Below are 13,019 nucleotides of genomic sequence, written 5' to 3'. Positions count from 1 at the left end.
GAGCTATAGGCTCTTGGCTGGTCCCTCTGTCTGCAGAGAAAATGTAGTAGCATAAGAACTGCCCTTACAAATAATACTTTCTGCCAAAATTGTTACATGGTGCAGATTTTAATTGCAGCAACACTTAAATACTACCAGGAGAGTACACTCGTTATGACATAATGTAGAAGCAGAGCATCAGCTGCTGAAGAAAGCATGCCTTCACAGGCTTTACAGTGGGTCAGTTTCAAGTTCATAAATAATGTATGTCTCCCAGATGAGCCACTCCATCCACCGTGGCATTAATTATGAATAGAGATCTGATCGTTTGTGTTCACATGTATTTATCAGCACAGAAAAAAGCTTCCATTTGTCACCCTGAGGCCACAGATAATGATATTCTTTGGAATTCAGATTTGCCTTGCAACTATCTCCTTAAAATTAAAAAAAATATATATATATATATTTGGTAGCATTTCTTTGTAGCACAGTCCAAATGAACCTTACATTCTCAGTTTCGTAGCTTCCCTTTGGCAGACAAGGAGAAATAGATTCTGGTCCCAGTGCGATGAACTTACTTGAAAAGGGAGAAAGGAAACTGAAAGAATTTCTCCCGAGCTCCCAGTGCAGCTTCATGGCTGTTTTGAGGATTGAGAATTCTAATAGTTTCCATGAGTCCAGCACTTTTTCCTCTGCCAAAGATGGGAATAGCTGATGAATGGTAGTAGACCTATCAACCTAATTTGAGAACTTTCATGGGGGTGTAGGAACAAAGACAAGGAGCTTCTAGTTCATAGTCCCAATAGACCATCTGGTGATTTGTTCTCGGGTCATTGTTTACATTTGATATCACAGGAGGAATGGGTCTTTAGGAGGGTCTTGAAGGAGGATTGTGGTTTTGCAGCTATGTTCAGAGAGGACATTCCAGGCAGAAGAAATGGCATGGAAAGAAATGTGAAGTTGCTGAAGCTGGCATTTCTGGCAGAGAAAAAGAAACAGGGAGGAGGCGGTATGCTATTGCACAAGATGGGCATGAGCAGGAAGAGACTAAGTTAGTGTTCGAAGTACAAAAAGTGTTTAACTGGTGTATTATTGCTTATGAGCAGCCTTCAGCCTCATAACTATTGTTGCTGTTTTGCTGAGAACAGTCGGTGACAGACCCTCAGAGATTGTTAGATTCTCAGCGTACACTCAGTGTTTCACCATCCAGAGGCATCAGTGGCCAAGTTAGACTTCTCGTGCAGTTCAGAGACACAATAAGAAACTCTTACTGAGAAGGAAATAGTTTGAACTAGCTGGGACTGAAAGTCAGAGGAGAGGAACCCAGCTTGTGAGCTTCTAAGCACACCTCCACTATCCAACAGAGTGGTGCAGTGTTCCTGCCCCCAGGTTGCTTGTACCACATGCACCATCTGGAGGCGCTGGTTGGGGTCCCAAAAGGTACCATCACAGAGTGCTTTCCTTGTGCTAAGAAGCACCGTGTCTTGGTAGTGGGTTGGGTTTGCTTGTGCCATGCTTTGGCTGTTGGGTGTTGCAAATGTGACTGAAGTGGCTAATGGATTAGAGTGATATTCTTGTTTCTCCAGCTTGTGCTTTGTGCTCAAGGTTCTTTGCCATGAAATGTCTCTTGGGGCCAGTCTCAACCCAGTTTTCTTACCTGTGAAAAAACAGACTAAGACAGGCACTCCAGAAAGTCAATAGTCTAGTTTTAGACTGCTCTCTCAGGGGAATGGGAGATCTGATTTGAAATCCCTGCTGTGTCTGGTTCAGATCTGTGCTCCAAAGCAGGGAGTTGAACCTGGATTTCCCACATCCCAGGTGAATGCTGTACGTACAGCTCCTCTCCGTTCAGATATTACAGCTAGATAGTAAATGTGCATACAGAAGTCTCTCATAAATGTCTTTGTCGTGAAGTACATTTGCTTCAAAATACTTCAAACACACTGAACATTTAGAGCCTACATGTGAAGTAAATGGGAGAGAGAGCCCTTAGCTTGAAAGTGCCACTGTGAAACTAGGAGTGTGAGCCCTGAGCGGCTGGTGGGCAATGGCCTTACTTCAATGTCCAAGCAGTCTGCAGGTATCACAAACACTGACCCCAGGGATAGATACCATCCCAAAGAGATATTTTAGCTTGCATTGGGCTGGATGAGTCAGCCCTGTCTGTTGGGGTTTCTTTTGTTTGGCTGGTTGTTTTTTGTTTGTTTGTTTTGTTGTTGTTTTTGTTTGGTTGATTGGTTTGGTTTGTTTTTTAAACTAGAAACCCCCATTTGCAGGATAATGGAGTTAAGGTACACCAAAACCTGACTTGGAGAGTGATCTTTGCTGTTGTTCATTAATTAGATTAATCTCTGATCCACAGGAAATCTGACAAAACATATGAAGTCTAAAGCACACATGAAAAAATGCCTGGAGCTTGGGGTATCAATGACATCTGTAGATGATGCTGAAACTGAGGAAGCAGGTATGTCAGAATGATTCAGTTTTGTTGGAATGGCCTCTGGAGCATGCAAATAACTCATTGCATTTTATCACAGTGGCTGGCATGGGAGAATATATTAAGAGGATTTCGGGCATTTTTTAATTAAGATATTAATTTTAATTTAATAAACAGGAAGTGTAAAAAGTAAATCTGATACATTTGTCTGAGTTACATTTTTTATTAAGATACGTGAGGAGGAGCTAGAAATGAAAGTGTAACCTGTTGTCATCTGTCTCCTACAAGGTTCCCAGTCTTTTCAATGTAGATGTGAGAGATGGCAGCGTTTAGTGAAGTTGCAAGGTGGGGTAGGGTGAATTTGCTTTTTATACTTCCTTTCAGGTATAGAGTTGTGAGGTATTTTTATGAAAAAATATTGTTTGAGACTATGAAGAATGGCTTTATGCAGCCATCCCAGATGCAGAGCGTCCAGCGATGGCAACGGGTGTGCTGGGTGGGGAATTAATGTGGCGGAAGGCATAAGAGATGGGGTGGGCGCTCACCATTTTGACCTGCTGTGACTGTTGCAGAAAACATGGAGGACATGCAGCAGGAGACCGAGAAGAGCAGCAACCTGGCAGGCCTGTCAGCAGAGCACCAGTTTTCTGACGCGGAGGAGTCAGATGGCGAGGATGGCGATGACAATGATGATGACGATGAAGATGAGGATGATTTCGATGATACTCAGGGAGACTCGACACCAAAAACCAGGTCAAGAAGCACCAGCCCGCAGCCTCCTCGGTTCTCCTCCCTGTCGGTGAACTCGGCTGGGGCGTCGCAGGGGGCTTCCCCCGAGGGCTCCCTTTCCGTGGGACACTCCTCCCTCATCAGTTACTTGGTCACCTTACCTAGCATTCAGGTTACTCAGCTTATAACACCGAGCGACTCCTGTGAAGACTCACAGATGACAGAATATCAGAGGTTTTTCCAGAGCAAGAGTACCGATTCAGAGCCCGATAAAGACAGGTTGGACATACCTAGCTGCATGGATGAGGATTACGTGCTTTCGTTAGACTCCACTTCATCCCCGAGGGACCTCTCACCTTCAAGTCGACAGTCATCACCCAGCTATGATTCTTCACCCTATAGAGATAACTCACCAAAGAGGTATTTAATGCCAAAAGGGGATTTGTCACCCAGAAGGCATCTGTCACCCCGAAGAGATATTTCACCCATGAGGCACCTTTCCCCACGGAAGGAGGCTGTGCTGAGGAGAGAGTTATCGCCAAGACGAGACATGTCACCAAGACGTCACCTATCGCCGAGGAGACCAATGTCACCAGGAAAAGATGCGTCTGTTCGAAGAGATTTGTCTCCTAGGCGAGAGAGGAGATACATGGCCCCTGTTAGAGCGGCGTCGCCCCGGAGGGGCTTATACCATAATCCAGCGTTGTCCATGGGTCAATACTTGCAGTCTGAATCTATTCCAGTGGGGCATTCAGTAAGTATGAATGAGTATTTTCACTCCTGTTGTCAAAAACAGTGGTTTTACCTAATGTGTGCATATTATTTTAAAAAACTTTGCAGCTATGTAGAAAAAGAAGGCATAAACTTTGAGCCTCGGTGGGAAGTCCTGGAATTAATGCAAGAAATTTGGAATAGATGAGGATCAGGTCAAGATGTTGATTCAGTTAGATGCCACAGAGTAAACCTAAGGGTCAAATCTTCACTTGGTACAAGCCTGAGTAGCTCCATAAACTTCAGCAAAATTAGGCTGCCCCTGTCTTTATTTTAAAACAGCCCAGGAAGCTTACATGGCGTGTGGGGCATGTTACAGCACTGTCAAACCTTTCACCTCCCAGACTGTCAGATGGGATTGAGCCCAGATCGGGGCTTAAGGCCCTGATACTGTAGTACTATGCCCATCACTGACTTATTGCTTAATGCAATAAAACCACGAAAATAAATGGAATCTCTCAGAAAACAGGATGCCCATCAAAATCAGGATCTGTGACTGGAGTTTAAAGGGTATCATTGTGTGACAGGAGCAGGCAGCTGTCTGCCCTGCTGAAAGTGCCATCACGACTGGCTGTTTCAACAGGGACACAGCCGTCTGGGTGGAAATGGAAATATGCAAAACTTGCACAGCTGCTGTCTGTGCTGTTCCCTTTTGGTAAATCAGCTCTCAGAAACTGCCGACTTGGCAGCTTTGACAGGCCCTAGCATTCACAAAACACTCTCTCCACGAATAAATTCGGTCTTTAGAGTTAAGGAACGGCCTCAGTATGTATTCATTTATTTAATATGCTTCCCTTGCCACATTTGATGTTGCTGCTGCCCTCTCACTGCCTGCCTCGTCAGCCCTTGTTTGTGGGTTCAACCTGGGCAAGCCGTGACAGGCTCCCGCTGCCCCAGGGCTCCCCTCACGCTGCCCCATTGCCAGTCTTCTTGGCTTTTTTTGTGTCATCTTTGCGGTTCTTCTCTGTAGAGGAGAAGAATTGAACCCTGAGCTTATAAAATCAATGTTTCCAGAGCTTTGGGGTTTATTTCTCTGTGGAGCCAGGCTGATGTGGTACCTGCACCTGGGAATGGAGCGAGGGATGCAGCTGGGCAAAGGTGGAGCAGGGATGGACCGAACAGAGCCGAGATGCCCACAAGCCTGGCAGATCCAAAAATGGCTTCCACGCTTCTCAGGGGGATAAGGGCAAACTGCAATGTAAGTGGCCGTGTGTGTAAGAGAGGGCAACGGAGGTACTTCTCCCACATCTTAGACATGGCCTCATCGCCTGGCAAGTTGTTGGGGAGAGCAGCGGAGTGGGGTGGCTGACTAGGCGGTCCTTGAGGAGAGGCAGATTGAAACCCTGCTGCACACTCGTAAGGGTGATCACTGCATAGCCGAGACAGGATTCAAATCCAGCTGACAGCCCTACTGACAGAGTAAGGAAGCACAAAAAGAGGATAAAGAGCCACCAGTTTAACAGTCGTGGTGTCTTATTGTCAAATGCTAGAGACAATATGAGATGCTACAACTGACATTGTGCAGTGAGCCCAAGTTCCTAATGTCCCGCATGAGACGCTTCCACTGCCATCCTGTAGTAGAGATTTTGGATATGTGGTGATGCCAGCAAAAGGGTATGTAACAGTCATCCTCAGCCATCTGACATTCTTGCTGTAATGTTTGCCTTGTGTGTTATGCAGACCTTCCAGCAGGGCGTTTAGCACTTTGTAAGGATTCTTTTAGCACTCTTCACTCCTTCTTTTGGAAAGTCCACCATGCCAGATGGGCTTTTAACACTTATTGTATTTTTGAGGTAGGATCAGGCATGTGGCAGTGAAAAACTCAATGTGAAAGATCAGTGGTCCTACAGAAAGCACTGGTAACTCAGTGCCATGTTGAGTGTTTTGGGAGAGAAGCCCAGACCTCAGTACAGTCACTGCAACCTGAACACAGGCATCACTGGAAGTGGAGCCCAGGCAAATTTAAATGAGGAAATGACAAGTGAGGATGATCGCCTATCTCAACAGGTGACTGCAAGGAAGGAAAGATGGATTCCTCACTCTTGATGCCTTTCTGCAAGACATACTTTAGCCAAACAGTAGTTTTTAGGTGAAACACAAGTTATTATACTCAATATGTGGGAAGACATATAACACCTGATCTTGCTATAAATGAAAGCTGTCAGAGAAGAAAAAGAAAAAAGGCTGTTTTTCACTTTCAGAGAAGTGAAATCCAGCAAATCAGAACATGATTAGCAACTGCATCAGTGGTGCAGATGGCAGCGTACAATCCTGCTTCCTCTTTCAGAGCTGCATTGGATTCCCAGTCCTTGCAGGACTAAGAGTGGTTTTGTGCCTCTGGTGCCTGCAGTTCCCAGAAGACACCAGTTTTCTGTCTTTTTCATTGACATGAATCTACTTGGCCTAGTCTCTTTGGCCAGTGCTGGTCTAGTTCCCCTTCATGTTGCTTCCCCTTGAATGTTCAAGCACTTTGGTGGTCTTGTGCAAAGAGCTTGTAAAGTGCTCTGGCATTGAAAGCACCACAGAGAAAGCAATTGAAATTATTTCTTTAGGAAGTAGAAATGAGCATGGAGAAAGTAACTATTTTTGTAGATTGTACAGATTTTGTAGATTGGCAGTTAATCACAGGATATGGTCTTGCAATAGGATACTCTCTTCAAAGTAGCCTAAGGCTCAGGTTGATGCTGGTGTACATTTGGCTTTGACAAGTTAAATGTCCATCTTTAAATTTAAAGGCAGATCCCCGTTGCTCTCTAAATACATTCGGGATGTTCACTTCTGTCAATGCCAGAGGTTTCTGTCCTTTCTGAGGAGCGTGGTGCCATTATCGAATGCCTCTGGTTCTTCTCCCCAGTCATTTATGCCAGTCCTGAGACAAAAAGGAAAGATGGGAAGGCTGCTTTTGTGCACCTGGAGGGCATCTCTGTTAGCATTTTAGTTTAGATCAGGCATATGTCTCTGATGTCACATTTATTGTGCTTTGACTCACGTTTGCAGAGCAGTCTTGGAGTTAAGTGACCTGGATTGTTTTCAGATGAAATTAAGCTGAAAAATATGCTCCAGGAGTGCAGCAGGTACACTTAAACTGTGCGTGGGCATTCAAGTGAGTGAGAAGAGACCACATAGCGTTAGTCCAAAGCAACCTTCCCCTCCAACCCCACAACACTTGTGTTGTGAACATGGGATCCAGCACCAGCTGTTTTGCTCTGTTCCTACTTATTCCCACTCCTATTGCACCCCGCTACTTCCCAGTGAGGACCAGAGCTTTTGCCTCTTCTTCCAGTCCCAGGGCTAGACACGATGAGATTGTGTATGTATCTTGCTGTGAGCAATACAAACTTGTCCCTAGCAACTGTTTTACCTTCCAGGAGGTAGTGGATTTTGCTTGTGTTGCTGTTTTGTTGCACCTCTCATTCATTTTGAAGTCTGAAGCCTGTCTCAGGATATTCAGAAGGGCCAAAGGGAGTTAGGCACCTCTCCGTCCACTTGAAAGTTGATAGGACTTAAGGTCCTTTGATCATCCAAGACTTATGGATATTAAATCCCTCCCCAAGCACTCAGTATTTTATCATCTTGAGTGAAATGCATTCTTGTACAGAGAGCCAGCATAAAACTTCTGAAATCCAGGTAAACTGTACCTGGGTCCACTGGTGTATGTGGGCTGCTTTGGTGCATTCTCAGTAGGACTGCAAACGGAGCTGATCTTGAAGCTGAAGTCCACACAGATTTATAGCGACTTAATTAAGCATCATGTCTTTTAGCAAGCACATTGGTAATATGCTTTGTTACTGAATTTCACAATAGACTTCAACATTTTCTGGTTTTTAACTTTAAAAAGCTTCAAGTACATTGTGATATGGTGATCAAAGAGATTGTTTTCCGCCTGCCATCTTTTTGCAAGCTGTGGCCTGAGGCTGCTGGGAGGATGTCTGTGAAAGGTGCTTGGCTTTGAAATGCGATCTTTCTCTTAACCCTCCACAGCCTGTTTTGGGTGATGTACCAGATACAGGGTAAACCCCGTCTCGTCCCTGAGTCATTCTGGGGGACCTGTTAAGTTGGATATGGCTTTGCTCAGAGGTATGATGTGGCAGTCTAGCTTCACGACCAGGTCAGAAAGTTTAGTGAAGCTTGCTCTTACAGATTATTGTTACTTGGAAATTATGTCACCTGGAGTTAGAGGGAAATATGCTAAACTGCAACAAATGAGAATTAATAGGAAACAAACTGGGTACCCATCACCTGACAAAGAGAGGAGCTTATCTCACTGCACCAGCAGCAACCCATTCTGACTGCACTGCAAAAAAGATACCATGACTTTATGCACTGTGCGCAGTACTGAGATCCAATACTCTCCCTGTCAACAAAATAAAGTTTTTGTTTTTTCAGGGTGTTTGTTAAAAGAAGAGAGCTCTTCTAATATTCGGTCCTTCTCCATGAATATGTATATATGTATCTGCTTGTAGATATGAAAGTACTAGATATTGGTAAAGGAAATAAAAGCAGCGTAAGAGTTATGAAGAGTTATTAATGCCTATAGCAATTTATGTTGGTCGTTTCCAAACTCATCTGCCAGAGCTAGAGAGAGATAATCCGATATGTGCTCAGCCAGGCTTGGAAGGCTTCCAGTGGACATGCACACACTGTCACTGCCTATGTAAAAATTACGCATATGAGACATATATTGAATAATACTGCTGATCTTGAAGCACATAGCAGTTTCTATCATGTCAGCCACCTCTGTCCAACAAGGACAGACTGTTGCTCTGTTCCCTTTTGAAACTGTGGCAAGGTACAATGTGAACCCAGTGTCTTTCTCAGCTAGAGATTTGTGATTAGGTTTGTTCTCCGATGAGTTTTACTCCTTTTTTTGGTTGCTTTTGCTCTATTTCCCTTAGCCCAAGTTCACATCAGATGCAATAGTGATAAATGTCATGGCTTAGGAAACAGCCAAGAGGACAGTATGACTGAGAAACGAGTTGACAGACCAAAGATGGGAAAAAAAAGGGAGTAAGCAGCTGTGCAGAGGTGAGGTTAGTGATAGGAAGGACTGACAGTGTAGGTGAACTATGTCTTGTGGCTTGGCAACTGCAGTTTATTCTGTAAATTTTTCCCCGTTTAGCAGTATAACGTGCTGTCACTGTGCTTTCTCATGACAGTTTCTCTTTTATGAGACTCAAACATCTCACTTTCTGAATAGGAAAATTCCCAACATAGATTAGCCTCTGAATAATAACATCTCTTTAAGTTCGAGTCTGATGATTATGGGTCACCCTTCCTGTCTCAATTTTGATTTATATCAAACAGGACAAAGCATCTGAGCACAGTGAGATTAAGCCCCTGGGCAGCACAGAAACTGAGTCTTCAATTGCCCCCTAAACCAGTTCCCTGGGATGGAATGAAGAGGTTGCTTAAAGCCTTGAGAGCTAGGATTTCCCAGCAGTGAAATGCCGCCACTTTAACGTGTTGGCATTTAGCAGTGCAGTCCTCAGGCTGCCACACCAAGGCTGTGGTAGCAGTACAGCTCTGGGGCAATTGCAAGGTGTTTGTTAAATTTGCAGAGCAGAGATGAGCATTTTTGTTCATTTGATATCCTCTGGGAGTCCCTGAGAGCTGTGTGGCCAAATCCCACACACAATTATGAAAATGTCATCCTATACTTCTGTCATCGTTATTCCTCTGGTCAGCAATAAATGATACTTAATCATCAGATGGAAAACAAATTTTAAAAGTTAAGAATGAAAACCAGAGAAATCCAAAAGCCCAGGGCATATTTAATAGTGAGTGGAGATGGAGCTATTAATTCTTCCAAGGCAGGAACTAATGGGAAGGCACTGAAAATGTCAATATTGTGAGATTGGTTTTTATTAGCTGTTACAAAATCCCTCATTCTTCTCAATCCCGTTACGAGAGGGTGAGCCTCCCTGCGACATAATCATCACTTTCACTCACAGCTAATCCCTGTGCTTTTGTTATTATTTATTGTTTACACTACAGATAGGCCAGAGTGGTGCTCCATGGTCTTAATGACTATAAAAACTTGGATCTTAATTATACAAAGACACTTTAACTTTCATGGAAATACCCATCCCCTTTCATGAAGGACTGGGTAAGGTTCACGGTGGAGGGTAGGAGGAGCAAGTGCTTCTCTGGGGCTCCAGAGCAGGATCTTTCGTCAGGCAGAAAATACATACATGCAGTCAGATTTTTCCCATACTGCCAAGCAGTGGTAGTGAGCAGGGAGCGTTCAGATGTGTCTTTCTCTGCAATAAAGTCTTGATACCCAGTGTGGACTGCCAGTACCAGCACAGTTTGCCAAAAGAGAGGGTAAGATGAATCTCCTGGCCAAATTTCTCCTGGTGATGAAACTCTATCTACCCCAAATTCTCTGCACAGTTTCAGTTGAATATAATACTCTTCACTTCCTGACCTAAATTGCTGCATTGTGTTGCTGAACACTCTTAACTAGCTGCTGCCTTGCACCTCAGAGGCATAAGCCCTGTAGGGCTGAGCTAAGCAAAACCTCCTATGTTGTTTGGATAAGCAATTAGTGGAGTTTTCCAAATGCTTTGGGATCCATCTGGATGAAAGGTGCTGCATGAATGGGAGGTTGTGTTAGACAGGAAAGCAGATAGGTGGTTTGGCAGCTGGACAAGAATTTTGCTAGTAGCAGTGCTGATTTTTCTTTTGTTTTTTTTTTTTTTTTTTGTCTGATTACAGAGGAGGGGCTTGTCTCAGGGGCCTTACTTCAATGTATATGGAGAAAAAGGAGGTATGGAGCACCGTGGGTCTAGCCCGTTCTCTGAAGGTCCAAGTGACTACATCTTCAGTCATCTTCCACTACACTCCCAGCAGCAGATCCGAGCACCCATCCCCATGATGCCTATTGGGGGTATCCAGATGGTCCATTCAGTACCGGTGGCCCTTTCAGGTTTATGTCCTCCATCCGCTCTGGCCCTGCAGAGGGAGGGCTCTGAGGAGAAGCAAAGAGGAACTGCGGAAATCCTTACAAAAGAATCGTATAGTATTTCTAAGCACCATGAGAAACGTACCTCTCCACACAGCTTGCACCCCGCCGCTCCCTCCAGCGCGCCCTCCTCCCCACTGCTGTTGCTGACGCAGAGCACGTCGGAGGACAGTGTCGTAGCTACTGAGAGGGAGCAGGAGGAGAACATACAGACTTGTACAAAAGCCATAGCCTCTCTGCGAATCGCCACAGAAGAAGCCGCTCTGCACGGGGCGGAGCAGCTGCAGAGGCCTTCTGAGCCTCACCAGAAACCTTTAGAAAGTGCACATTTTAGCATTAAACACTTTAGTGGATCTGAGGCGGGCCAGAGCTGTGCCTCAGCCACCCATCCTGACTTGCACGGTGGTGAACAGGACAGTTTTGGTACATCACAGGCTGCGTTAGCTCATCCCACCTTTTACAGCAAGAGCTTTGTGGACGTCCGGCAGTTGGGCTTTCACGGCAGGAGCGACCCCCCATCAAGCACACAGGAAAGAAAAGATCCGTCATCTGAGAAGAGCAAGCCACATTGATCTGAGATGCATGGAGACTTTCACCTATACATTTATCCCACTTTTTTTTTTTTTTTTTTCTAGAGATAGGAGAAGTATTCAACTTTACAGCATGCCTGTTCTAGGTTACAGTAGTTTGCTATTATATATACTTTTGTTATATCAAAAGAATTAGATAAAATAACAAGTCATCATGAGCCTGACCAAATCTAAATTTGAAATTCTTATTGGGTCTGGTACTTTTAAATTGTACAGATGTTTGTGCCTTTTCTTTACTTTGCTTATATTCTTATAAGCATTTTTTTAGCAGTAATTTGTACATATTTTAGAATTTGTGTATCTGCTTTGTAATAAATGTAATTTCTTTCCTTTTTTGGACACTTGGATCTAAATGATGTAAAGCAAAACAGCATCAATATATGTGAGGTTGCACTAAAACATATTTTTATATGATTAAAACTGAACAGCTTTTATGTACAGCTCTGATTCTGTAATACTAATATTTATTTACTTTGTTTCATAAATTGTAAATTTTTTTCTTAATGTTGTGGATTGCTTTTCTATGTGAAGCATGGGATTTACTGTTGCGTAATTAGAACAAAATGTATATTGTAAAACAAGATATTTAAACTAGAGTATCTTATCTTATTCTGCACTTATGCATTAGTAAAAAAAAAAAAAAGGTAAAGGATGTATCAGTCAGTTCTTAACTCTTGTAATTTTTTTTTTGTCTCTTGTTTGCCGGATTGACTATAACTTAAGTGCTGATTGTGATTTTAAACTGATAGTGCCGTAAAGCATTAAAGTAAAACAATGTGCTATTGTGAGTTTTTTCAAAGCTTTATAAAACAGTTATAAATATATTAAAAGTATTTGGTCTTACGTGAACATGTTGATCTAGATACTCCTTTACAAAGCTATGGGAGAACATTCCACCCCATGTAAATACGTGCAAGTGCACGGCTGGTGCATCGGTGCAGCCCCCCGGGCAGGCGCGGAGCGCGGCGCTGCCGGGCGGGCCGGGGACACCGCGGGCGGCCCGGAGCCGGAGCCGGAGCCCGAGCCCGAGCCCGAGCCCGAGCCCGAGCCCGAGCCCGAGCCCGGCCGGGGGGCGACCCGTTCCCTGTCCCGGCAGCGGCCGCTCGGGGCTGGGCAAGCGGTGCCCCCCCGAGAGCGGGCAGCCCCCGGCTCGCCAGGGCTGACCGCCTCGCCGAGGCGTCATGCGGAGGTGCCCCGGAGTGTCAGGGGTTTGGAAGGGGGGAAATAAAAGGCGTTTCCTTGCACTTGAACAGCACGGCTGGGCGCTCCCCGCTGCGGTGCCCGGGTCAGCGTCAGGAGAGGCCCCGTCCCGTCCCGTCTCGTCCCGTCCCGTCCCGTCCCGTCCCGTCCCGTCCCGTCCCGTCCCGTCCCGTCCCGTCCGGCGGCCGGAGGAGCGCGGCCCTGCCGGCCTCCAAGGAGCGGGATCGACGGGCAGGAAAGTCACAGTCTTCCAGAATAGGGTCTCCATCCGGGTGAGGTTTGCTCCAGAGGAAAGTCAGGAGGAGCCCGGGCTTGTGTTTGAACACGCGTGGTGGGTTCCTGCTACCAG

General features: G+C 45.1%; 1 protein-coding gene across 4 annotated transcripts in view; it reads left to right on the top strand.

The window, feature by feature from the left end:
* HIVEP2 (HIVEP zinc finger 2) overlaps window positions 1-12,462 on the top strand; it is a 139,326-nt gene extending 126,864 nt beyond the window's left edge. For all 4 annotated transcript variants that reach the window (XM_065630738.1, XM_065630739.1, XM_065630740.1 and 1 more), the window contains 3 exons: window positions 2,342-2,443; window positions 2,989-3,899; window positions 10,634-12,462. In XM_065630738.1, the coding sequence (XP_065486810.1) occupies window positions 2,342-2,443; window positions 2,989-3,899; window positions 10,634-11,452 (1,832 nt within the window). In that variant the 3' untranslated portion in view covers window positions 11,453-12,462. The remainder of the gene's footprint in view (window positions 1-2,341; window positions 2,444-2,988; window positions 3,900-10,633) is intronic.
* The last annotated feature ends 557 nt before the right edge of the window (window positions 12,463-13,019 follow it).

This window comes from Caloenas nicobarica, chromosome 3, assembly GCF_036013445.1.
Source record: "Caloenas nicobarica isolate bCalNic1 chromosome 3, bCalNic1.hap1, whole genome shotgun sequence".
NCBI lineage: Eukaryota > Metazoa > Chordata > Aves > Columbiformes > Columbidae > Caloenas > Caloenas nicobarica.
The sequence above is the reverse complement of the archived record's forward strand: the minus strand, read 5'-3'. Positions and strand labels throughout refer to the sequence as shown.